General features: G+C 52.2%; 2 protein-coding genes across 3 annotated transcripts; both read left to right on the top strand.

Moving 5' to 3' along the window:
- Window positions 1–7422: 7422 nt before the first annotated feature.
- On the top strand, window positions 7423–15384 carry ARMC5 (armadillo repeat containing 5). The gene is made up of 6 exons (XM_077141143.1): window positions 7423–8738; window positions 10387–10494; window positions 10598–11384; window positions 12967–13463; window positions 14041–14173; window positions 14283–15384. Exons 1-6 carry the CDS (start codon window positions 8135–8137, stop codon window positions 15091–15093), a joined length of 2940 nt encoding a protein of 979 aa, XP_076997258.1. The 5' UTR covers window positions 7423–8134; the 3' UTR covers window positions 15094–15384.
- Window positions 15385–17107: 1723 nt separating this feature from the next.
- TGFB1I1 (transforming growth factor beta 1 induced transcript 1) lies at window positions 17108–22405 on the top strand. Of its 2 annotated transcripts, none has more exons than XM_077141141.1 (11): window positions 17108–17174; window positions 18497–18612; window positions 18740–18792; window positions 18895–19037; window positions 19212–19299; window positions 19396–19501; window positions 19605–19802; window positions 20664–20837; window positions 21083–21164; window positions 21450–21598; window positions 21793–22405. In XM_077141141.1, exons 1-11 carry the CDS (start codon window positions 17162–17164, stop codon window positions 22057–22059), a joined length of 1389 nt encoding a protein of 462 aa, XP_076997256.1. In that variant the 5' UTR covers window positions 17108–17161; the 3' UTR covers window positions 22060–22405. The 2 variants fall into 2 exon arrangements, with proteins under 2 accessions (XP_076997256.1, XP_076997257.1); XM_077141142.1 differs by lacking the exon at window positions 17108–17174 and adding an exon at window positions 17377–17717.
- The last annotated feature ends 1989 nt before the right edge of the window (window positions 22406–24394 follow it).

The raw sequence follows: 24394 nt of genomic DNA, 5'->3' as shown, positions 1-24394 counted from the left end.
ATTAATATGTTTCTGCATTTATAGTAATCAAATGTTCATAACTGGCTACTAATTACAAGAATTCTTTTGAAAGAAAAAAAGTTAGGCTGTATTAGAAAATTAAAAAGAATTTGATTATGTCTATAAAAAAGGTTTTATTTCTAAAACATAATCTGGCCTTGCTATAATTTAAAATAAAAATACTGCTATTATAATTAAAGTTAAAGATATTACAGTTAAAGTGTTCTGCAAAAAATAAAAATAGGATGAAGTAACATACTCAGTCCTTTATCTGTCCCTCTCAAAAGTATTTCTGTGTTTCTGTTTTTCTTTCAAAATAATTAATTTCCTATTTGTGACTATGCATTTTCAATGTTATAGTCTCATACTTCTGGATAACAAAAGCAAATTAATAAGAAAATTCTTAATGAGCTCTATTTAAACTGCTTAAAAATATTTAGGTGTCTGGTATAAATACATAAATCAATATTTCTGAAAAAAACTTTAAATAGCAAAATTCAAAAACTTTAGTTTTATAATTACTGTAAAGAAAACGGGACATTACAAAGAAACCATCCCTAAAATTTCCTTAAGACAACAGCAGAAAACTGCCAAAGAACTGCCTTTGGAAAAAGCGAAGACCTTTTTCCAATGGTCCTGGTCACAACTTTTAATAAAATAAATCTAATAATTGGAAATAATTTAAAAAGAGCATAAACTCTCAAAATTCCATGGCCCTTACCTAAAATTTTCAAACCCAGAAAGCCTAATATCTTTCTGTCTATGCAACCAATTACGAAATTTATCCTAAATTTAAACTTGGGACAAACTGAATGAGTTCAGTATATTTCCCAAAACTTAATAGTCAATATACTTTTAAAATTCTTTATAATTTTACTCAGATTAAAGGCCAACCTGTTTCAGTTGGGCCATACCTTAACTAAAAATAACATCTACAAAAGGTCCTATTTACAATGGGTTCTCACCCACAGGAGTGGATTAAAATCAAGCACATATTTTTCTAGGGTACATAATTCAATTCCCAACATGTAGAAAATGCTCAGCAAGGGCAGTCACTGAGAGGCAGGTGGGATACTTTCCCCTCCTGACTTTCTCTAGAGTCCAGCCTTCTATCTCACTCCTTTGCCTCTCAGTTTTCATTGCCCTGCTTATCATCTCATGCCCAAGGTCTTATCTTTCCAATGAGCTTTCAGCTCTAGAGGGCAGGGCATTTCATGTATCATCCCTTTACATTCCTTAGACATATAACAGTGGTGAGAAAAACCACTACTGAAGCCCCATATATGCTGAGCACATTATATGTGTGCATGTGTATATACAATCTCATTATTCAGAGTAGGCATTATCTGACCCATTGTTAAAGGTGAGTTCACTGAAGTTTAAATAAATTAGCATACTATGTGAACCAAAGTGCCAGGGCAGGAAACCAAAACTACTGTAGGTATTATAAACTTGGATTAGTTGATTACAAAACTTTTGGCTAAGTTTGACCCGTAACACTAACACTATGGAATTGACTTGTTACAGGAGCTTCTACTGCAATCATGAAAGTGCAGAATCAGGTGGGTGCCCTTGGAACTGAGTTTTTAAAGAATCACACAAAATAGCCCAGGCTACATATGGACAGTTGTGCAGGTTGTACATTGAAAAAAAAAGCTCCTAGCTGTGATGTGAGTGGGGATTTAAGTCAGGCCCATACTTGCTGTGGTAGACTGAATCGTGGTACCCCCAAAAACGACATGTTCTTAAACTTAGTTCATGTTTCCATGGGTGTGAACCCAAGAGTTGCTGTCAGACAGGACTATATAATGGTACAAATGTTCAGAGGAAAGCATGGACCTGCCTGTGCTTTGAGTTTTGTGTTTTAGCCACCCAAACTGCGAGATAATGAAAGTCCTATTTTAAGCCAACCAGTATGTGGTATTTTTCATAGCAGCCCTGGCAACTAAGATAGTCTTTCACCTCTTTGGGTAATTTTATTCCTAGATTTTTTATTCTTTTAGATGCTATTATAAATAGAATTTTCTTAAATTTCCTCTTCAAATTGTTCATCGCTAGTGTATAAAAACACAATTGCTTTTTTTTTAATTTCCAAAATATATTCAGGAACTACATTTGATGGTGGAATGTAGTATCAATATACAGTTAAGCGTGGTGGTAGAAGAACCACAACTGGCTTTTGTGTGTTGATCTTCTATGCAATTTAGCTGAATTAATTTATTAGCACCAGTCTGGATTCCTTTCTATTTTCTAAACACAGGATCATGTCATCTGCAAATACAAATAGTTTTACTTCTGCCTTTCCAGTTTGGATGACTTTTCTTTTTCTGGCCTATTGTTCTGGCTAAAATGAACAGCAGTGCTGAAAGTGTCCATTCTTGTCTTTCTCGTGATCTTAGGGAAAAGCTTTAGTCTTTCATCACTGAGTATGATGCTAATTGTGAGGTTTTAATGAATGTCCTTAATCATGTAAAGGTGTCATCCCCCCTTATTTCTTTTTATGTGATGATTTTTGCATATTGAAACCATTGTCTTAGTTTTCCCAACTGCTATGACAAATGCCATACAATGGGTCGGCTTAAACATTGGGAATGTATTGCCCCCAGTTTTGTTGTTGTTCAAAAAATTTTATTGCACGTGAACTAGAACAGGAACAAGGGGAAACAGTGATAACTAAAACAAAAGGCAGACCCAATAAAACCCAATAATTGCTAGTAAACCACTAGAAGCTAGGAAGTCGCAAGGAAGGAGTCTCCCCTACAAATTTAGACTTTCTAGCCTTTAGAACTGTGAAATAATAATTTCCTGTTGTTTTAAGCCATTCAGTTTGTGTTCTTTGCTATAGCAGCCTTTAGGAAACTAAGCAGGATAATAGGAGTGGAATTCCTTCTCCCCTTCAGGATCAATGAAACTTCACCATTCTTGATTTCATCACAGTTAACAGCCCCAGATGGAATGTCTGTCTCTTCTCTCCTTGCTTCTAAATCTGAGCAGCTGCAGCACAAAGGTTGAAGGGAGTCTGGGGTCAAGGGAGGGGAGAGGTGCATGTCCATGACCTGAAAGAGTATGTGGAGGGAACCAGGGTGCCAGCAGTGGAAGGAGGAAGGGAGAGAGACTCCATGGGCATTCTGTAGGAACTGGACATTCCCAGAGAGCTTCATACCCCTGGGATCAAAATCAGCCCAGGAGGCACAGTGGGAGGTAAGTGATGCCAGAGAGGGTATCATGTTCTTGGACCTCAGCATTGGGCAGCAAGTCAGCAGGCCCTACTGTCACCTCTGTGAGTAATTGGGATCAGGGAATCCCTGAGCCCCTCCTTTGCAGGCCTTGGATCTGGCCTCCCAGCCCCCACCCTGCCATCATGTTCCCAAATGGCACCTTACCCAAAGGTTTACTTACTCCCATGTTCACGGAGTTAACAGCCCTGTGACCTTCAGCCCTTTAGGTAGGCTGGAGTAGGAGGTAAGCAGGTCTGCCCTGGGCCAGCCCACTCTTCTCAGCCTTCCTTGGAGTCTCCCCCTCTTAGGAAGTGGACCCAGATTGCAGGACCAAAAAAGATGCATGTACCCAGGCAGCAAAGGACCGTCCTCAAGGCTCTCTGTGCCTGTCCCATTTGGGATATTGGAGACTCAGGAGGGACCCATGCAGACATGGACCTTGTTCTCCTGGAGTACACCTAGAGATGTCCTGGGAAGGGAAGAAGGGAGCTTGGCTATGAGTAGGGGGCTGTTCCAGTATCCCCAGTATCCCTCCTGAAGCACCTGTCACACCACAGTGAGCTCATAGCCACACCCATCCTTCAGCACCAGCTGAAGGATGATAAAATCAGAGACAGTGTGGTCCACTGAGCTCAGAGTGGGGGACCCTGACGCCCAGGGCTGATTGAGATCAGAGACAGAGCTGGCCTATATTAGAACCAATCTCATATCCACAACTAGGCAAGAGCAGCAACCTCCCTCCTACCCACACCTCCAGGCCTTAGTGTTTACAAAGTGCTTCCATATTTGTTGCTTGAGTCCCACAATAGCCCTGTGAGGAATGTCTACCAGGGACTGTCCCCGTGAGGCCCACAAGGGCAGAGGGCCCAGTATTTCTTGGCACATGACACCTGAGGGTTCAGCTTGCCTAGCTGGGCAGGTGCACTCCATCCTCATCCCTTTTCAGCTAGGGAAAGGAGCTTCAAAATTAAGGGGTGATATCTGGGGGTGAGAATGGGGGTGGGGAGGAGGGAAGACAGGCAGGCTCAGGGAAGGAGGGTAAGACTGTTACTGGGAAGGGCTGTGGGAAGGAAAATGGAAGGGCAGGGGGCAGAAGGGGGAGAAAAAATCAGGAACAGTTTGGCCTTCAGGAAATGGAGAGAGTTGTGTCTCAGCCTATGGCCCACAGCCAACTATGGAGGGATGGGAACTCCATCCTGCTATGCCCGTCTGGAAAGTCACTCAATCCTCTCACCCAAGCCAGCTCTTGCTCATCTGCTAAGGGTCAGTCTTCTAGGCAGCCTCCCCTGACCCTAGGCTGGGCCACTGGTGTCCTCCAGACCCAACCCTCCACCCTCCTTCAGATCCCCCATCTCAGCCTCTCTGCTATCATCTGCCTTTTCAGAACAGAAATTGGGTCCAAATTCTCTCAGGGACCCAAGGGACTGGAAAGACTGGGCTAGAAGAGGCTTTAAGGCTCCTGAATGAACAAATGAATAAATGGATGAATGAAAAAGCTGCTCCCTCCTATTGTTGTCACCACAGGGTTAAAAACACAATCTTACTGCAAGCATGTTTACCACCATGGGGCCTTAGAAACCTCTTTCCAAGCATTCAGAGTGGTGAGGGTGGCTGGTGGAACCTGAAATGGACAACCTTCAACAGCTAGGGAGATCGGTCCCCAGGGCAAAGGATGTCTAAGCATATTCGTCAAGTCCAAGCATTGCACAAGGGATGCTGAGATTTTTGAGTCCTGTGTCTCAGTGACCTCTCAGAGGTCAAGGCCATGGTCCTGGGTGGCCTTAGGCCAAGATACGCCTGAGTCAGGCTGAGATTTACCAGGTGAGGTGCTGGCCAAATCATGTGTGCCCGACTTCCAGGCCTTTCCGTCCTTTTTTTTTTTGGTATGAATCTAGACCTTAGGGCAGGGTTTCCTAACTTGTCTGATCAAAGAATTACCTGGTATATTTGTTAAACATTTGAAATCAGAGTCTGATATCAAATCTAATATGGGACTCTGTATTTTTAACAAATGCTTCAGGTGATTTGCATGATTGGGAAAACAATCCTTTAGGAGGGTGCTAGACCCAGGATAAAAAACAGGCCTACCCCCACTTAATGATTCTGATGGGGTCTGTTAGACTAACAGGTCTCTGCTGCTAGACGGTCCTTATCACTCATGATCATGTATGGTGGGCATTGTAACCCCAAATACCCTTCGGGCAAGTAACGCAAACTAAACGTGCTGAGTCAAGGATACAACAGGAAGCGAGGACTGTCCACCCATGACAGCTTCTATTCAGCTCTGGTCAACAATTTGTTGCTGTAAAGGTCCAGTGTTGCTGAATCATCCAATTTAAAAAAAAAAAATCTGGAAATCTAGCTTCTGATGTGAAACTTCCTGATTTGAATGTTGGCTCAACTGTAAATACACACAAACACACTCACACTGTGAGGGCAAAACAAGTACGTTTGCAACTACCTGTGACCTAAGCACTGGTCTAGGACATGCTTGGACAGTGAGGCTACCTTCCTACCCAGCTCAGGAACAACTGGATGAACTGCTGGACTAAGCCCACCTGTCCTGCTTCTGAGGTCTGGTCTGCCCCTCTGTTCTGGGAAGTATCTCTTTCTGCAATTTGGGAGGAGATTGGGCCCCAGGATATCTGCCCTAATGTGAGAAATTAGCTCCCAGTTTTCTGAAAAGGATTCTGTAAACATTTTTCTCTTCCCATCCCATCTCCACCAGGCACCTAACATTCATATGCAGTTCCAAATTTTGCTAAGTATGTTTACGACACTTGACACTCAATGTAGCTTTGCAAAGTACACAGGGCAGGGATTAGCCTCTGATGAGATAAGTGAGGCCCAAAGGCCACTAGTAAGCAGGATCATCAGGATGTGATCACAGCTATTTATTGAGTGCCTTCCATGTGCCTTCGACTCAAACTCTGAGCTCTTGGAGGTGCTGTTGATGGAGAACATGCATGAATGTTTTCCTCCATCGCTGACTCCCTCCTCAGGGGTGTCCATGGCTCCCCAGCTTGAGCAGATGAGAGCTATCCATTGGGTGTCACCTTGGGGAAGCCTCCCAGGCTCACTCTAGGCAAGGTCCCTTGTCCACTGTTGGCCTTGTTCATTCTGTGTTGTTACTGATCCTGAGTCCATCTCCTCTACAAGACACCGAGCTGCTCAAGACAGCGCTCTGTCTTGCTCACATCTGCAACCTTAAACAGGAGCTGGCAGGATGTTTGCTAACAGCAACAGCACTGAAAGGGCTCTAGACATTAGGAAGAGAATGGAACTGAGGATTCCAGAGTCGCTGTCCTGACCGAGGTGCGTCACACGGGTGCTCCTGTGGAATCCTCACCACAGCTTTGTGAGGCAGCCATCATCTTCTCTTTTTCAGAGGTGGAGAAAGCCAGTCTCAGAAGAGGAAGACCTATCCAAAGTCCCACAGCTAGGAAGAGGCAACCCTGGACACCCTCTAACTCCCATCCTATGTGGTACAGGCTGGGGAAACCCCTAAAGGCAGCACGCCTAAGAAAAGACGGCAAGATTTGGAGGCATGGATACATGGACTAATGGTGGAAGGAATGTTTCATATGGGAGGGCAGGCGGCCCTTGAAACAGCAGTTACCTCCCACATGCAGCCATGGTGAGGAAAGAGGAACACTCCACAGCTTGGAAACCTCTGCTCTGGACACAGATTATGTAGTGCTTTGGAAAGTCTCCCTGTAACTTCCCATGTGTCCAAAGTTTTACCAATAGAAATTCAACTGTTTGAGCACCCCCCACTCCCACCCCTGGCACAAGTGAGTCTTTATCACCTCTTCATCTGCTGACAGGGGAGCAGAGAAAGAGCCTGGGGAAATTCCAAGAGGGTCCCAAGGGAGACGTAGGGGCAGATGACAAAAGCTTGGGACAAGAAATGTCATAAAGAACCCCTTGAACTCAACAGACAGGTCTCCTGATCCTTTGCTTTGACCCTGGCCCCATCAGCCCTAGCTTAGCCCTGTCAAGATAGTCTTGGCTGCTTTGGTGATGAATGAGATCAGGGAGGCGGGCTGCGGTCAGTCCACACTCTCGACACCCGAAGGCTTTGGGGAGTGCAAGGCAGGAGGTCCTGGCAGAGGCTTACTTCCCGGGGCCAGGGCCTGACCTATCAACAGCATTTCCCGGGCGGTGGACTGCCTTTGCCACACCAGGAAGGGCCGCTCAGACGGAACCACCCCGCAATCGAGTGGCGACCTCCGAGCCCCGCGGGATCCTGGCGTCTGTTTCCCCGTCCGGGCTCTCCGTCGCCACTTCTGTCGCAGCTCATTCCACCGCAAGTGAAGAGTGGCCCGTTTCCTAGATACCAGTCACTCAGCCCAGACACATAGACTAGAGAGAACACTCCGGACCCAGGGGGTCCACCACCGGAACCGGAAATGTCCACAACCCCGTGCCACTCTAGGATGCGAACGATCTCGGTGGATTTAACTCTCTCATCCACCTGGCCAAGCGAGAGGTTCCTACTTGCGGCTGCTGTCACTTCCGTCTTGGCTCGGAGGCCTAGGAGTTCTTCAGCCCAGACTTCGGGGCCCCGAGCACTGCTGGGGGTGGCGAAGCAAACCTGCAGTAGGAAAGGTGTTCGCTGCCGAGGACATGCAGGCGTGGAGTTGCCGGGTCACCCGGAGCAGCACGATACGGAGGTTCCATGGTCAGATGTCCGGGTTCTCGACAGGAACCGACCCACTCGGAGACTCCTGGCAGAGAGTTTTCCGTCCGTCCTAAACTAAGCCGAAACTTGGCGCGGACTACATATTCCAGCATGCACTGCAATACCTCTTGAGTTCGCACACAGATTAGCCAACCAACACTCCCAACGTGCCTTCTGCGACTATGCAGGAATCAAAGAGTTCCGGCATCGAGAACTACAATTTCCGACTCGCATGCCAACAGCGGCGGCGCTAGTTAAAAAGCGTCAGGGAGGAGGTGTCTGGGCCCGCCTCACTCTACCAGTTCCGCTCCCCTCAGAAGGGCGGCGAGAGAGCAGGGCGGAGCCTCAGGCCCGAGCCAAGATGGCGGCTGCGAAGCCAACCCCCACGGACTCGCTCTCGTTCTGCCTGGCGCAGCTCACGGCGGCGGCCGGGGAGGGTCTGGGTGGGGGGAAGGATGCAGCTATCAACGAGACACCCCTGGGCCGTGCGCTCTTAGCCCTCCGCACGCGTCATGTCAAGGCAGCTGGGGGAATCGAGCGCTTCCGGGCACGCGGCGGGCTCCGCCCCCTTCTCGCGCTGCTACGGCGAGCAGCAGCAGCGGGCCCCACCCCGCTTCAGGAAGGCTCCGGCTCCGCCCCATCGTCGGTCTTGTCAACGGTTTCTGCTGGCCCCGCCCCAACATCGGGCCCCGCCCCCTCTGCGTCGTCGTCGACGTCTTCGCCACCAGCGCGCCTGCGCAAGACTCTGGACTTGGCCCTCAGCATCCTAGCTAACTGCTGTACGGAAGGGGCGTGCCGGGCTGAAGTGCGCAGACTCGGAGGCATTTTCCCTTTGGGTAAGTGCTCCGCCCCCACTTCTTAGAATGATTCTACATGCACCTCTTGCCTGCCTGAGGCGGAGTCTTGAGTTCTTTGTGTCGTATCCCGGAGAACGTGATTTGTGACGTTGCAGCACCCCCATCACTCATTCCGTCACGCCCCATGACGTCACTGGATTCGCCATATATTATACCTGAGTCCCTCCACCACCTCCACAGATGATTCTTGGCCTCGGTTCGTAAGCAGATAACGAAATGCCTGTGTGTCCGACACTGTTCTGGGCTCTGAGCCGACACGCAGTGATCTGGAGGCCAGAAGGTGTAGAGGTTCAGAAGGTGGGCCCTGCAGTTAGCTATGTCTGTGTTGTAGTCCCTCCATTTGGCCATGTCAAGGCTAGGATTCCTTGTTGTAGGATAGAATGATAATAACTACCTTGCAAAACTGAAGTGTGAAGGAAATCGAACACACATACAGAAAGCAGATACTCTAAGCATGGCTTGGGTACCTCCTGCTGTTGAAAACTAGCACAATTAGAACAAATCTTGACAAAAGAGAGCAAGCTTTTCGGTTTACCAGCTAAACTGGCGCCTCCTAGTGGCAACCATTGGAACACAGCTTCTGCCTTGTTGCCTGCTAGATGTGAAATGATGCCAGTTTCCGTGAAATTTTCATTTTTTGGATAAAATGGAGCATTCATATATTTGAAACGTGCATAAAATGCATGTGGACCTTCATGTGTTTGACGAGAGGCCTGGCACATTAAGTCTTCAGTAAATGATAGGTGGTGTTATTAGTATAATATCCCCTCCCCCATCATTCAATCACTCTCTGTTCTGCATTTGCAATATCTTTTGAATCGAACCAATTCTCTCTATTCCCACATCCACCATGAGCCAGGGACTGGGGCCCATGTTCTGGGCAGTGCTGGTAGTTGACTTGGTTCTAGCCCTTATCCTTTCTCGTCTGGAGTATTGCAACAGCCTCTTTGCTGCTCCCCTGCCCCTTAGCTTTTCCCTTGTAATCTGTTCTCTACGTGGCTCCCAGATTATATCATGCCATTCCCCTTCCTAAAACCCTTGCATGTCTCCCATCCTTTCACAGTTAAGTCCTTATTCCTTGGCTTGGCTTTTTTTTTTAACTTTTGAAATAATTTCAAATGTACAGGGTCAGGACGGTTGCAAAAACAATATAGAGAACTCCAACATAAACCCTACCCAGATATCCAGATCTACTATCCTTTAACATTTTGCCACATTTGTGCTATCATTTTATTTATTTATTCTCTAGACATTTGGAAAGTAAGTTGCATGGGTCATGCTTCCTGAACAGTTAATAAATCCATGTACATTTTCCAAGAACAGGGATATTCATGTATGTAACCTCATTAGGTACAGTTATCAAGTTTGGCCTGGCTTTTGAGGCCCTTCCTGAGGTCATTGCATATACTGGGTCACCTCTAGTGACCCACATACAGGCTACTTCAAAGCCTGAGATGCCCTGTAACACTCTACCCACCATCCTTCTAGCATATACATACCTATTTAGCCTTAGTGTTCATCTCTTCTGAAGGCTGTCCCTGATCTTCTCAGGACACATTCTCAAAGTGACTAATAAGAGAGACAAGAGGAGGGTAGACCACCTCATAATGCTAAACCCTTTTCACAGTGACCATTCTTCAGTGTGTGAAGACAGACAGCATCCAGAACCGAACAGCCCGTGCCCTGGGGAACTTAGCCATGGAACCTGAAAGCTGTGGGGACATTCACTCTGCTGGTGAGGAGGCTGGGAGGGGAGAGGGGTTAGCTAGGACTTGGGGTTGGAGAGAGGCTTGGGTGTCTGGCCTTGCTCACTCTCAGTCCTCCCCTTCCCTCTTCAGGTGCTGTCCCTCTGCTTGTCGAGAGCCTGACAGCCTGCCAGGACTCACAGTGCCTGCAGAGTGTGGTGCGTGCCCTCCGCAATCTGGCAGACTCACCCCAGCACCGCCTGGCCCTGGCACAGCAGGGAGCAGTGCGCCCGCTGGCTGAGCTCTTAGCCACCGCTCCAGACCCTGCGCTGACCTCGGCCCTAGTCCGTGCCCTCCTGGAGCTGAGCCGAGGTTGCTCTCGGGCCTGTGCTGAGCAGCTAAGTTTGGGCGGGGGGCTGGGCCCACTTGTCAGCCTGGCCTCCCACCCCAAACGGGCAGTGCGTGAGGCCACTATTCTGACACTTGCCAACTTGTGTGCCCAGGGTTTGGTACGGCCTGCGCTAGGCAATGCTGGTGGCGTGGAGGTGCTACTAGGAGAGCTCCGGCGGCGCCGGGGCCCCAACGGAGCCAGCCCAGCCTTCCAGCAGCCTCTGGTACGGGCTGTGTGCCTGCTCTGCCGGGAGGCCATCAACCGGGCCCGATTGCGGGACGCGGGTGGTCTGGAGCTGCTGATGGCCCTGCTACAGGACCCACGGGCCAGTGCCTGGCACCCTCGTGTAGTGGCTGCCCTGGTGGGCTTCCTTTATGATACTGGAGCGCTGGGCCGGCTACAGGCTCTGGGGCTTGTGCCTCTTCTGGCTGGGCAACTGTGTGGTGAGGCTGGCGATGAGGAAGAAGAGGGAAGAGAAGCTGCTTCCTGGGACTTCCCTGAAGAAAGGACCCCTGAGCGGGCAGAGGCTGGAAGCTTCCGAAGCCTTAGGTGAGTCTCTAAGACCCCTCAGAGCTTCGGTGGGTGGGCCACGCTTTGGCATGGTTGTGTCTGCTCCAGCCCTCTTCACTACCCTGCCTGCAGCCCCCCATTCTGCCTCAGTAAGACTTTTATTAGCTCTTGAGTCCTGATTCTTTGTTCTCCCTTGACATGACTCCTTTCCAACCCCTGGTAAACACATCTCCCCTCCCCTGGATCTACTTTTTGCCTTTCACCCCACCCCAACACCTCCAAACTTTGGGCCCTGGACTGGTTCACAGGGAGGCAGTAGGTGTCCTGGCTGAGATGGCATACTCTGGAGACTAATCCTTACACTGGCATCACCTTTGCAAGCTGAGACATCCTGGGAAAGTTGGTTAACTTCTTTATGCCTCTGATATCTCGTCTGTAAAATGGAGGATGACAACATACTGTCCCACTGGGTCATTGTAAGGATTAACCAAGACCACCTTGTACCCTGCCTGGCACTGGGTGGCACTTTGTAAATGCCAGTCTTCTTGTAGACTCCAGCCCCAGCCCGTCTCCTTGGTGCTCTCTGCCCTCCCACACACCACCTCCTAGCTAGTTTTGGAACATGGCAGCTTGTTGTCTCCTCTGCCTAGAACACTCTTACTCCTACGTGCCCTGATCCATCACCTCTATCAAGACTTTTGTTCAGATGTCACCTTCTCAGTAGGGACTACTGTCACTTCCCTTTTTAAAACTTCAGTTTTCCCGCTAGCTCTTCATTCCCTTTTGTTTTTCTCTTCATCACTTTACGCCATGTAACCTACCATAGCTTGTTTATTATTTGATAGTCTCTTTTCCTTCACTGGAATATAACTCCAGGAGAACAGAAACTTTATTTTGTTCCTGTTTTTCTCCTTGTCCCTTTGAGCACACCTCTTCTCCCTTGACTATGCTTCCTTGCACTTATTCTTTAATGCCCTAGGATTCTTTTTTTATTGTGGCAAATATATATAACCTAGAAATCATCTTAACCATTTTTAAGGGTTCATTTTTGTGGCATTCAGTACATTGATAGTCTTGTGTAACCTTTATCACTATCCATTTCCAGAACCTTTTCATTACCCCAAACAGAAACTTGTACCCACTAAGGAATAATTCCCCTTCCCCCCAACACTCCCAGTCCCTGGTAACCATTGTTCTGCTTTGTGTCTGTGTCTATGAACTTGCTTGTTCTAGGTATTTCATATCAGTGGACTCATACAATATTTCTCCTTTTGTATCTGGCTTATTTCACTCCGCATGATGTCTTCAGGGTTCCGATGAACCATGTTGTCGCCTGTATCAGAACTGCATCCCTTTATATGGCTAACTCATATTCCACTGTATGTATATACCACATTTTGTTTATCCATTCATCTCTTGATGGCCCCTTGGGCTATTTGTGAATAATGTTGCTGTGAACTTCTGTATGCGAATATCTGTCCAAGTCCCTGTTTTCTGTTCTTCTGAGTGTATATCTAGAAGTGGGACAACCAGGTCATCTGGTAATCCCATGACCTGTCTTTTGACCCTGACTTCTGGCTTTGGCCCTGGACTGAGTCTCCTCCTCTTTTCCCCTCCATAGGTCCTGGCTGATCTCCGAGGGCTACGCAGTGGGCCCCGGGGACATCTCTCCCGACTGGTCCCCTGAGTGTTGCTCACCACCGGAGCCCTCCGAACCGGCCAGCCCCGTGCCGGGTGCGACCTCCATGCAGACACCGCGCACCCCGCGCACCCCAGGCCGCAGCCCTGGTGCTGCGCCTGACGAGCCTTGGGGCCACGAGGGCCCGGCACTGCTCCTGCTGTCGCGTTTCTCCCAGGCTCCAGACCCAAGCGGGGCGCTAGTGACGGGCCCGGCGCTGCGTGGTCTGCTGGCATATGTGACAGGCGCGCCGGGCCCGCCAAGCCCCCGCGCGCTGCGCATCCTGGCACGCCTCACCTGCAACCCTGCCTGCCTGGAGGCCTTTGTGCGCAGCTATGGCGCTGCGCTCCTGCGCGCCTGGCTCGTACTCGGCGTTGCACCTGACGACTGGCCGGCGCCCCGTGCCCGGCCTGCCCGGCGCAACCAGCACCGAGAGCTGGGTGTGTTTCTTTCGCCCTCCCAACCCTCCCTCCCCCTCAGCCCCCCACCGCGAAGACCCACACCCCTCTTATCCCTTCTCCAGAACCTTGCCTTATGGCTTACCCATATTCTCCCTTGGAGAGAAGGGCCAATGTGTAGAGCTCTGTCCAAGCCTTCCAGCCCAGATTCTCTCACCCCAGACATGGCCTTCCCATGACTAGAATCCTGCCTGTTTGCATTTCTTTACCCATTCTGGCTCCCAGGTCTGTTCTGTCCTTAAGAACCCAGGCTCAGGCACAGTGGCCTCCCAACCCTGCCTTCTCTCTGCTCCTCTTATAGCACTGCCAGAGACAGCCCTGTCTTCTGTTCTCTAACTGCAGGCCATTTCAGTCTTGAAGGGCCCAGACTTGCCCCCTAGCACCCTACTTTCTGTTCTTGCCCATGCCTTTCAGTTCCCCCTCTTCTGTGTCCTGATCTCTTACCCTGAGGTTTCTGCCCTCTTTTCTTTCAAGGTCCCAGAGCCCTGCCTTACCTGTCCCATCCCATTCTCGCCCTGGGTACCAGCTCCGACCTGATCTGCCTATCCCTTCCCTGCAGGTGAGATGCTGCTGCAGAACCTGACTGTGCAGGCTGAATCACCCTTTGGAGTGGGTGCCCTCACCCACCTGTTGCTCTCTGGGAGCCCTGAGGACCGTGTGGCCTGTGCACTGACACTGCCCTTCATCTGCCGGTGAGGGGGTTAGGGATGCCTCACTGGATTGGAGATGGGGAGGGGGCAAGGGTACCATTCCCCAACCCTATTCCTTTCTGCCTTGTGAACGACCCCCTTCTCCTGGTAGGAAGCCCTCTCTGTGGCGTCGGCTGCTTTTGGACCAGGGCGGCCTCCGTCTCCTCCTCACAGCACTAAACCGACCAGCTCCACATCCACTCTTCCTCTTCTTTGCAGCAGACTCCCTTTCCTGCCTCCAGGGCCTGGTATCTCCCACTGTGAGCTCAGCCCTCCCACCTGCAATGTCCCTGGACCAAGACCCAGCCTCTCCTTGTCTCTATGAACCTCTGCTGGGCTCAGCCCCTATCCCAGCCCCTGACCTGCACTTCCTGCTGGATTCAGGCCTACGGCTCCCTGCCCAGCGGGCCATCTCAGCTACTGCCTCCCCGTTTTTTCGGGCCCTGCTAGCTGGCAGCTTTGCAGAAGCCCAGATGGATCTGGTGCCACTTCGAGGCCTGTCGTCCAGTGCAGCCTGGCCTGTTCTGCATCATTTGCATGGCTGCCGAGGCTGTGGGGCTGCCCTGGGGCCTGTGCCCCCACCAGGCCAGCCCCTGCTGGGCTCAGAAGCTGAAGAAGCACTGGAGGCTGCAGGCCGTTTCCTGCTGCCCCAGCTAGAGGAGGAGCTGGAAGAGGCTGTGGGTCGAATCCACCTGGGACCCCAGGGAGGCCCAGAGTCAGTGGGTGAGGTATTCCGCCTAGGCCGGCCCAGGCTGGCTGCTCACTGTGCACGCTGGACCCTGGGGCCAGGGCAGTGCCCACGGAAACGGGCCCTGGCCCTGGTGGGCCTTGTGGAGGCGGCAGGTGAGGAAGTAGGGCCTCTGGCTGAGGCTTTACTGGCTGTGGTGATGGGAGTTGAGGCAGGGCAAAGGGTCCCAACCTAGATTGTTAATGCTCCCTGGGAGGGAACCCAAGGATAGGTCAGTGATGAGAGTGGCCTCCCTTAGAGTGGTGGCAGTGAAGGGCTACTGACATGGGAGGAGGCTGGGCAGAAGGAGTCTCCGTCAAGGACCAGTGAGAGCATAGAACCAGACTCCAGGATGATGGTCCGAAGACCCAGGAGTGAGAAGCCAAGGCCTCTGGCTCTGGGGCCCAAGAGTTGGAGAGGGATATAGGGCCCCAGGCACCTGGCCTGGCCTAGCCCTCTGGAATTAAGATTAAAGACTGGAGTTGGATATCCCCATTGTGTGGTGTCTTTGTTTGCTTTCCTGTGGGAGTCCCTCCACCCCTCCACCCCATTAAGTAGGGTTGTATCTTGGTCTCTGGGGCTGTTCACATTCCATTCTTGCCATGCAGGAGTTCCTAGAGCCTTGGGATAGGGTGGAGTTCCCAGGCTTCTCCTGAGGATGTGGTTTGAGGCCCAGGGGAAGCCTGTTTCCTGCCCATGGGGCCTCATTGCTCAGACACAGCTCTCTAGATGGACACACAAACCTTGGGCAGGGCTGAGGGGGTGGGTGGAGGGGATGCTGTGAGTGTCGGGCTGTATGTTTGAGGCCCTGGTATTACCATTCCCTTGTCTGTCTTGGGCCCCTTTGTCTGGGTCTGTTTCCATCTCATGGCCCAAGTGTCTACCTGAGGGGAAGCTTTCTAAGCTCTTGGGATCTCTCAGGCCCTGTCCTCATCCTGTACAGAAAGAGCCAGAGTGCCTGGGCTGGCATTCAGGAGAGGGTGAGGCTCATGTCACTTTGGTGTCCTAGGCAAGGCCCACATCACCCAGCTTCCAGGTCCTAGGAGAGCTCCTGGACTGGGCCTGCCAGAGTCCGCCTCTTGGAAACTAGGTGGCAGTTGCTATGTCCAGGTTTCTGGTTCTCAGACTGCACGTTAGAACCACCCAGAGACATTTTGAAAATACTGATGCCTAGGCCCATTCTGACTGAATTGGACAGGAGGGTGCCCTGGGCATTAGCGATTTTACAGAGCTCCTCAGATGAACTGCCTCTGGGTTGAGGTACATGACCTAGCACTCAGGTCTGAATGGCAGAGCACAGTGCTGTCTGTCCATACCCATTCCTAGAGTGTCTAATTTTCACCTTGATTTCTCAAGGTTTCAGTTCAGAGAAGGCGTCTCGCGGCTGGAGTCTGTCTTGCTTTCGTCTCTTCATCAGATTTTTGGGAAAGGGCTGTTCTGAACAGGTCTGGGTTGTCTCACTGTTGGGGAAGGGCTTTGTCTTGAAGTCTGCTTGGCCTGAAGGGGTGGGTCTCTGAGTCTGTAAGGGGCTTGCTTGGGCCTGGGTTTCAGTTTCCCTATGCAGTCTCCCTGTGAATGTTTCCAAGTCTTGGAGGGAAGACCCCATCTTAGAGTCTTTGGGTGGGTTCGCTATGTCTGTCTCCAACTTTGATGGATTTCTTTGTGTCTAGCATGTGTGCCTTTTGGGATTTCTATTTATGGGGTTGTCTGTCAAGGACTCCGAGGGAAGATCTCTGAACCTGGTGTCTCACTGAGCTTTGGAATACCACTTCTTCCTTAACCCCAAAATTCTGTCTAGGACAAGTCTTTCAGGAACGGTCTGGGTGGGAAGGGGCTCTGTCTAGGACTCAAGTGCTGGCTCTGGGGGTGTCTGCTCCAGGGCTTCAGTCTGCCTGAGTGTCACTGGGTGTGTGAGGGGGTGCTGTCCTGCTTGGTCTGGAAGAGCTGCTCCTCTGAGCTTCCCTGACTGGGATTCTGGCCGCCTGGGGCTCCCTACAGCTGAGGCCAAGGCTGGGGTGTGGCTACCTCCGCGGGCCGGCAGCGGGCTGGGCCTGGGTGGCCCACGGCCCACCCTCCCTTCCACGCCCCCACCCCGGGTCCCCCGGGCCATCGCTCCCCCACCCCGCAGCCCCATCCCAGCGGGTCCCGGCTTCCTTACATGGTCACGGCTGGGCCTCCAACTCCCGGACGTCCCCCCGCCCCCCCCCCCCCACCGGACACGGCCCCCGCCCTGCTCACCCCGCGCCGCCTGTCCGCTCCCCGCCATGGAGGACTTGGGTGAGTGTGGCCCGAGTCCCCGCGTCCCCAGTGCCTCCCCGCCGCCTGGACCCGATTTTTCACTCGGGAGCCCTTTCGCACTCGCCGCATCCTTCCATCCCCGCCTCCCGTCTTCTCGCGCCTGCTTCTCGCCTTGGCCCGCTCCTCCTTTCCGACTCCACGTCCCCCTTCCTGCCTCTCCCTTCCTGCCTCTCCCGGGCCGGCAGCTCCCTCCTTCCCTCGCTCTGCTCCTTCATCCCTGGCTGCGGGCGGATGGGCCGGGAGGTGCAGCGCCGTGGAGCCCCGTCGCAGGGGCTCTGGGAAGGGAGGGGTTAAGGGGCCTTGGGTTCGGGGACCGGGAAAGTGGACGGGAGCGGGGAGTGTGACAAGGAGATCCGGAGGAGAAAGTCGGCCTGTGACAGAGTTTGTTAAAGGGAAGAGTTACGGGCCTCCAAGTTTGAGTAGGTCTCAACTTCTTGGGGGCTAGAAAGAGAATAATAAATGAGTGCCAAGATGCCTTGGAGAGGTCAGGGTTCTACCCTGGTGCTGAGAGTTGAGGAGTAGGTAAGCGGCATAGACTTCTAGGTTCTGGAAGGGAAAGGGTTAAAGGGACCGGGCTCGGGAAGCTAAGGTAGTTTTGGAGCAGGCAGGAGAACCCAGGAATCACTCCTCCCAGCTGGGGCTGGGACTGGAGGGCTGTGTCCTCCATGGAAAGGGTTCCGGCACCCTCCAGTAGAGGGTGCTCCTCAGGAGGGGTAACGGTCCTGTAGAGAAAAGCCAATCAGAAAGCAGGGCCCCAGCAGACCCCCCAGTGATGAGGGTAAGAGGGCACTCAACGGTCCTGGAGGTGGGCCAGGGCTGGGCGGGGCCTATTTAGGTAGGGAGGAGTTCATGGGTGTGGCAGAGAGAGCTTCCAATCAGAAAGCTGGATGCTAGGCATACGCCAATTTAGCAATTTGGGGTGGAGCCAAATTTAATTTGAGAAAAGAGCCAATCTCGATTCCAGCGGAGAAGATGGGCAAAATTAGAGAATCAGGTTGCTGGGGTTGTGTTTGACCCACAGGATGAGCCAGTTGGGATATCCTCCTCATAGATACTCCTTGCTGTTCTTTCACTTCACTGCCTTGGTCTGACCCAGTGTCATGATTCTTGACCTCTTAATCCTGACTTCTGTCCTCCAGTACTACTCATTTGGAATGTTTGTCCTCTGATCCCTTAAGGAATTCTGCCGTCCAATTCCCGGTGATGGTGACTTTAAGCTCAGCTTCTAGACAGATGCCTCTAACTCAGATGACCTTAACCTTGACCTCTCAACCTTTCACCCTGACTGCCTCTTCCTGCAGATGCCCTGCTCTCTGATCTGGAGACCACTACCTCACACATGCCAAGATCAGGGGCTCCAAAAGAGCGGCCCCCAGAGCCTCTCACGCCTCCCTTGCCCTATGGCCACCAGCCACAGGTGAGGCCAGATGCTGGGGGCTGGGGCAGTCCCTAGGGCCAGGCTTGGCCAGGGCTTGAGGAATCCAGTCCTGAGGGGGGCAAAGGACAGGTCTGGCATTATACATCTGCATCTTTTCTGTCTGTAGACAGGCACTGGGGAGTCTTCAGGAGCCTCTGGAGACAAAGACCATCTGTACAGGTAAGGAGCCTGGAAGCTGGGGACTGGGGAAGCCAACTGTGACTCAGGTGAGGGGACTTGGATTTGCTGTCCCTGACCCCAGGCTCCCATCCTGTTTCCCAGCACGGTATGCAAGCCTCGTTCCCCAAAGCCTGTGGCCCCTGCGGCCCCTCCATTCTCTTCTTCCAGTGGTGTCTTGGGCACTGGGCTCTGTGAACTAGACCGGTTGCTCCAGGAACTTAATGCCACCCAGTTCAACATCACAGGTACCAGGGTTAATGAGACAGGCTCTTGATGGGATGGGGGTGAGGGGCAAGGAAAGACAGAGACTAAGGCTTTTAGACTTCCTGGAGTAGCACTAAAGGACACAAAGCCTTAACTCTGTGTTAAGTGGCTTGAGCATGGCTTCTTGTCCAAGTGCCCTTCTCGCCTCTTTCCAGATGAGATAATGTCTCAGTTCCCATCTAGCAAGGCAGCTGCAGGGGAGCAGAAGGAGGACCAGTCTGAGGACAAGCAAATGTCCAACATGTGAGTCTGGAAGGGCTTGGGGAGAGAGGTAACAGGTATCCTGGAGGCTTGAAGCATCTGGGAGGCTCTGAGCTGACACAAACTGTATCTTCACAGCCCCTCCAGTTCATCCCCTGTTCCCCCAAAGCCTTCGGCCACCTCAGCCACTCTGGAGCTGGACAGACTGATGGCCTCACTCTCTGACTTTCGTGTCCAAAACCATGTGAGTTAGATGGGGGAGTGTGTCCATTTGGAGCTCCCCTTGTTCTAGGCCCTTTCGTATTTGTACCCTTGCTAACTTAACTCTCATGTCCTCCCCACTGCAGCTTCCAGCCTCTGCTCCAACCCAGCCACCAGTGTCCAGCTCGGTGAATGAGGGCTCCCCATCACCACCCCCAGGGCCGCCTACCAAGGGAAGCCTAGACACCATGCTGGGGCTGCTGCAGTCCGACCTCAGCCGCCGTGGTGTTCCCACCCAGGCCAAGGGCCTCTGTGGCTCCTGCAATAAACCCATTGCTGGGCAAGTAAGTCAAACCCTGAGAGAAGGGAGGCAGAGAACCACACACCCATATTTACTGAAAGTCAGGCTTTGTGCTGTTCCCTTTTAATAAATAACTGTGAAGTGGGTCTTACTGTTATTAGTATTTTATGGCTGAGGAAACTGAGGCTCTGAGTCATGCAACTAATAAATGCCAGGGTGAAAATATTCCAACCTATTTAGCATTTATGGTGCTCCTACACTGCCAGGCACTGTGCATGCTCTTTTACAACCCCTATATCATTTAATCTTTGCAAAAGTCTTGTTGGCTCCACCTACCATCTGCTCTTGGCTATTGTCTGAGCAGATATGATTGACAACAACTGTGCCTGATGGTTGACCAAGCTTCTCTTGCTGGATACATGTCCTGCTCCTATCCCAGAATTTCCAAACTCAGCAAAGCAGGGCAGCATTATGACTTTTGTGGACACTAGGCCTTGCTGCCTTCATGGCTACTTTCCTCCATAAAATCTTCTTAAAAGTATTTTATGACTATATTAGTATAAAAATGAATATATTCATATTACATATTATACATTAGAGTACTTTCTTCTAGTTAATTTTTTTTATTCTGCTTCTAAAAGAAATTAGAACAGTTTTGGGGCCCTAGGAACTGTGCCTACTGAGCCTAATGGGTATGTCACCCCTGAAGCAAAGGTAAAAGACCTGGGGTTGAATCTCCATCACATTTAGGCTGTGTGACCTTGAATAAGTCTTTTCCCTCCATGTACATTAGATTCTTCATCCTGACCCTGGTGAGATCAGACTGGGAAATTGTCTGTAAACCTTAGCTGGCAAATGGCAGCCTGGGGGCCACTCTGATCCCAGCCTCATCCCTGCCCCATAGGTGGTAACGGCACTGGGCCGCGCCTGGCACCCTGAACACTTCGTTTGTGGTGGCTGTTCCACGGCCCTGGGAGGCAGCAGCTTCTTCGAGAAGGATGGAGCTCCCTTCTGCCCTGAGTGCTACTTCGAGCGCTTCTCACCACGATGTGGCTTCTGCAACCAACCCATCCGCCACGTGAGTTGCGCCTCTCACTCCCTCTGGGCGCCCGTGGGATGGACCTCATCCCGAGTCCGTGACCACGGTCACGATCCCTTGGACTTTGCCCTCTCTCCTTGACTTCGAAATTCCTTGTCAGGCTCCCCCACACCTCAGATTCATTCCTCAGCCCATTCATCGGATAACTTGCATCCGATTCATCGAGGTCGGGGCTGGACAAGGGACTGAGCACCGCACTGAGTATCCTCTTTCATTCCCCGCAGAAGATGGTTACCGCCTTGGGCACCCATTGGCACCCGGAGCATTTCTGCTGCGTCAGCTGCGGGGAGCCCTTCGGGGACGAGGGTGAGAAGTCCACTACCGCGTTAAAAGCCTCGGGGCCGCCGGACCTCCCGTTCCGCCCCGCCCCTCCACTTGGTCCGACCCCGCCTCCCTCTGGCCCCTTGAGTCCAGGCCTCCGAAGCAATCCCGGCCTTGAATTTTCTCCAGCTACCTCCTGCCCCTATCCTCCCACCCGTGGGGTCCCAGCCCCCGACCCTGCTCACTGACTGTCCCTCTTCCGGCCCCACAGTCTCACGGCTTGGAGGCCTGCTTTTTCCTTAGACTCCGCCCTCTGTCTCCAACCCCCAGGCTTCCACGAGCGCGAGGGCCGGCCGTACTGCCGCCGGGACTTCCTGCAGCTCTTCGCTCCGCGCTGCCAGGGCTGCCAAGGCCCCATCCTTGACAACTACATCTCGGCGCTCAGCGCGCTCTGGCACCCGGACTGCTTCGTCTGCAGGGTGCGCGGCTGCGGGGCAGGGCCTGAGTGGGGCGGCTCGCCGGGAGGCGGGGCCACGCGATTACTGGGACAGGGTCCTCGGAGGGCGGGGTGGTGGTGGTGCGGGTCACAGTGGGTCACGTAAGGCTCCTGATGCAACTTATCCGGCCGGGGGTTCGGCCGCTGAGCCTCCCTTTTGCGGCTACCCTTTCCCAGGAATGCTTCGCGCCCTTCTCGGGAGGCAGCTTCTTCGAGCACGAGGGACGCCCGTTGTGCGAGAACCATTTCCACGCGCGGCGCGGGTCGCTGTGCGCCACGTGCGGCCTCCCAGTGACGGGCCGCTGCGTGTCGGCCCTCGGCCGCCGCTTCCACCCGGACCACTTCACCTGTACCTTCTGCCTGCGCCCACTCACCAAGGGCTCCTTCCAGGAGCGCGCCGGCAAGCCCTACTGCCAGCCCTGCTTCCTCAAGCTCTTCGGCTGACCCTCCGCCCCGCGCGGGTACCAAGCCCGGGAAGGCCGCGCCCCGGGTAGGCCACACCCTCCAGACCCCAGTTCTGGGCGGCCTTACGCACTGGCGAGATCCCGCCCCTAAAGTTCTCTGTGGCCCCGCCCCTAATAAGGCCGCGTACCCCAAACTGTGGGTCTAACCTTGACGAGAGATCCCGCGCGATCCCTTCACTCGATTTCCACCCTTGGGGGAACCCCCTGACTGAGGGAGGGTCCTTGCACTTCCGAGTAACCAGAGGCCCGGCCGAGAAGGCCTGCTCCCTCACCTTTCTGTGCACTTTTTTTTTCTACTTACATAAACACACCTTCCACGCCTCGTTTTTGGTGCCGTGCCGTGTCTTTGATTGCGCGGTCGCGAGCCCTGTGTCTGGGCGCCCCTTCTGCTGGCTCGGGCGGGCTCTAAGTCACTGCCCTGTGGCCGGAGCCTGACTAGCAGCCTCCAAATATCAGATGAACCCGAAGCTGGGGAGGACAGACGGTGACCTGCGCAGGATTGGACAGATAGTGCCGAACCAGGACAGGAGCTCAGGCTGGGGACCCTGCCAATCCTCCCTCCCTCCTATCGTCAGCTCCCTGTATCTTTGAAATAAGCAATTCATCTGTTTATTTAGCCCCCCTCCCCCATCCCCTTCTTTGGTTCCCACAATTCTTTTTTCCTTTAAGGACTCCCGGAGATGGGGCTGCATCCAGAAGTACCAATTTATGCCCGCCCTTTGGCTCACTAAGGCACAGCTTCCTTCTCCCTGAGGCACACATCTTCAGTAGCCTGTAGGCTTCATATACATCTGGCTCCAGTTTACCCCACCCACCCCCATTCCTCACACACCATGGTCATTATGACATCCTCTGGACTGCTGAGCATCAGCCAAATGTGGGGAAATTATCCAGAATGGGGAGAAGGCAGGGGAGTTAGCATGTCCAAAGTCATGATTTATTTTCTTCTGTTGGCTCATGAGTCCCTTCCTAAGACATCCCTGACCTGGCTCTGTGCTAGGCACTGCTGAGTCCACAGAGATGAATCAAGTCAGGGTGGTCTGTGTTCTGAAGGAGCCCCAGGTGTGTCAGGGAGAAAGCTACCTAGGCAGTGAATGACACCTGCTGGGGTCAGGGTAGTGATTGTGGGGTGGGAAGGGAGCAGTGGGGGTTGTAGGAACTGGAAGGAGGCTCCTAACTCAGACTGGGAGTCAAGGAATGCTTCTTGGAGGAGGTGATGCCTAGGGTAAGATCCGGCAGAAAAAGATTGGACCAGGATTGCAGGAGTGAGAAGTTCTGATTCCTTCTGAGTCCTTAAGTGCCATGGGCTTCCTGACTCCAGAAACTTCACACTGGACCCTGTAGCTCCCTGGGGAGGGGGCCTGAACTCCTGGGTCAAGACCACCACGGCCTCAACAGCTAAAAATGATGGCTCCTCAGAGGTTCTTTCACCTCAGGGGGGAGATGGTAGCCAAGGAGAGCATGTGTGGGCAGGAGGTATCCTTGCCTTGCAGACACCACAAATCTTTTCCTCTCTGAGACTCCTCTCCCTGGGTTTCTCTGGTCCTTCTGCTCTTTCTAGTCTACATTTGCTCCCTGGGGAATGCCATCTGTATTAGTCAGGGTTCTCTAGAGAAACAAAACCAACAGGAGAGATCTGTTCATATGAGATTTATAGAGGTGTCTCACGCAAGCGTGGGAGTGGAAGAGTTCAAAATCTGTAGGGCAAGCTGTGAAGCTGATGGCTTCAATGAAGGGTCTTATGAACTCCAAAGGAGAGACTCACTGGCTGAAGAAGCACTGACAGGGTCTCTCTTTCCTCTTAAAAGCCTTTACCTGATTGGATTATCACATTGTGCCAGCCCAGCCTTAATTGATTGTATATGTAATCAGCACAGATGCAATCAACTGACTGATGACTTAATATACCAGCCTTCTAGTCTATCAACCAGCCATGAAATATCCTTGCAGCAATAGTCAGGCCAGTGCTTGCCTGACCAGACAACTGGGCATAATCATTTGGCCAAGTTGACACCAGAACCTTACCATCACACCATCCATCCCCCTGGGTTGTAACCACCTCACTTTCTTGAGGATCTCCAAAATGGTCATCTCTGGTCCCAGTTCATTCATTCACCAGGTGTTTAGTGAGCACTTACTGGCTCCATGCCAGGCGCTGGAAAAATAATAGAGAACCAAGCAGATGTGCTCCTAGCCCTCACAGAGCTGACCATCAAGTAGAGGAGACAAGAGCAATGAAGGAATGGGGCGTTCCCCGATGCCCTAGGTACAGACGGTTCTTCCCCCCATTTCCACCCCCGACACCTCCCTGCTCA

Source organism: Tamandua tetradactyla, chromosome 23 (genome assembly GCF_023851605.1).
Source record: "Tamandua tetradactyla isolate mTamTet1 chromosome 23, mTamTet1.pri, whole genome shotgun sequence".
NCBI lineage: Eukaryota > Metazoa > Chordata > Mammalia > Pilosa > Myrmecophagidae > Tamandua > Tamandua tetradactyla.
Note: the sequence above shows the minus strand (reverse complement) of the source record. Positions and strands in the feature narration are given on the sequence as shown.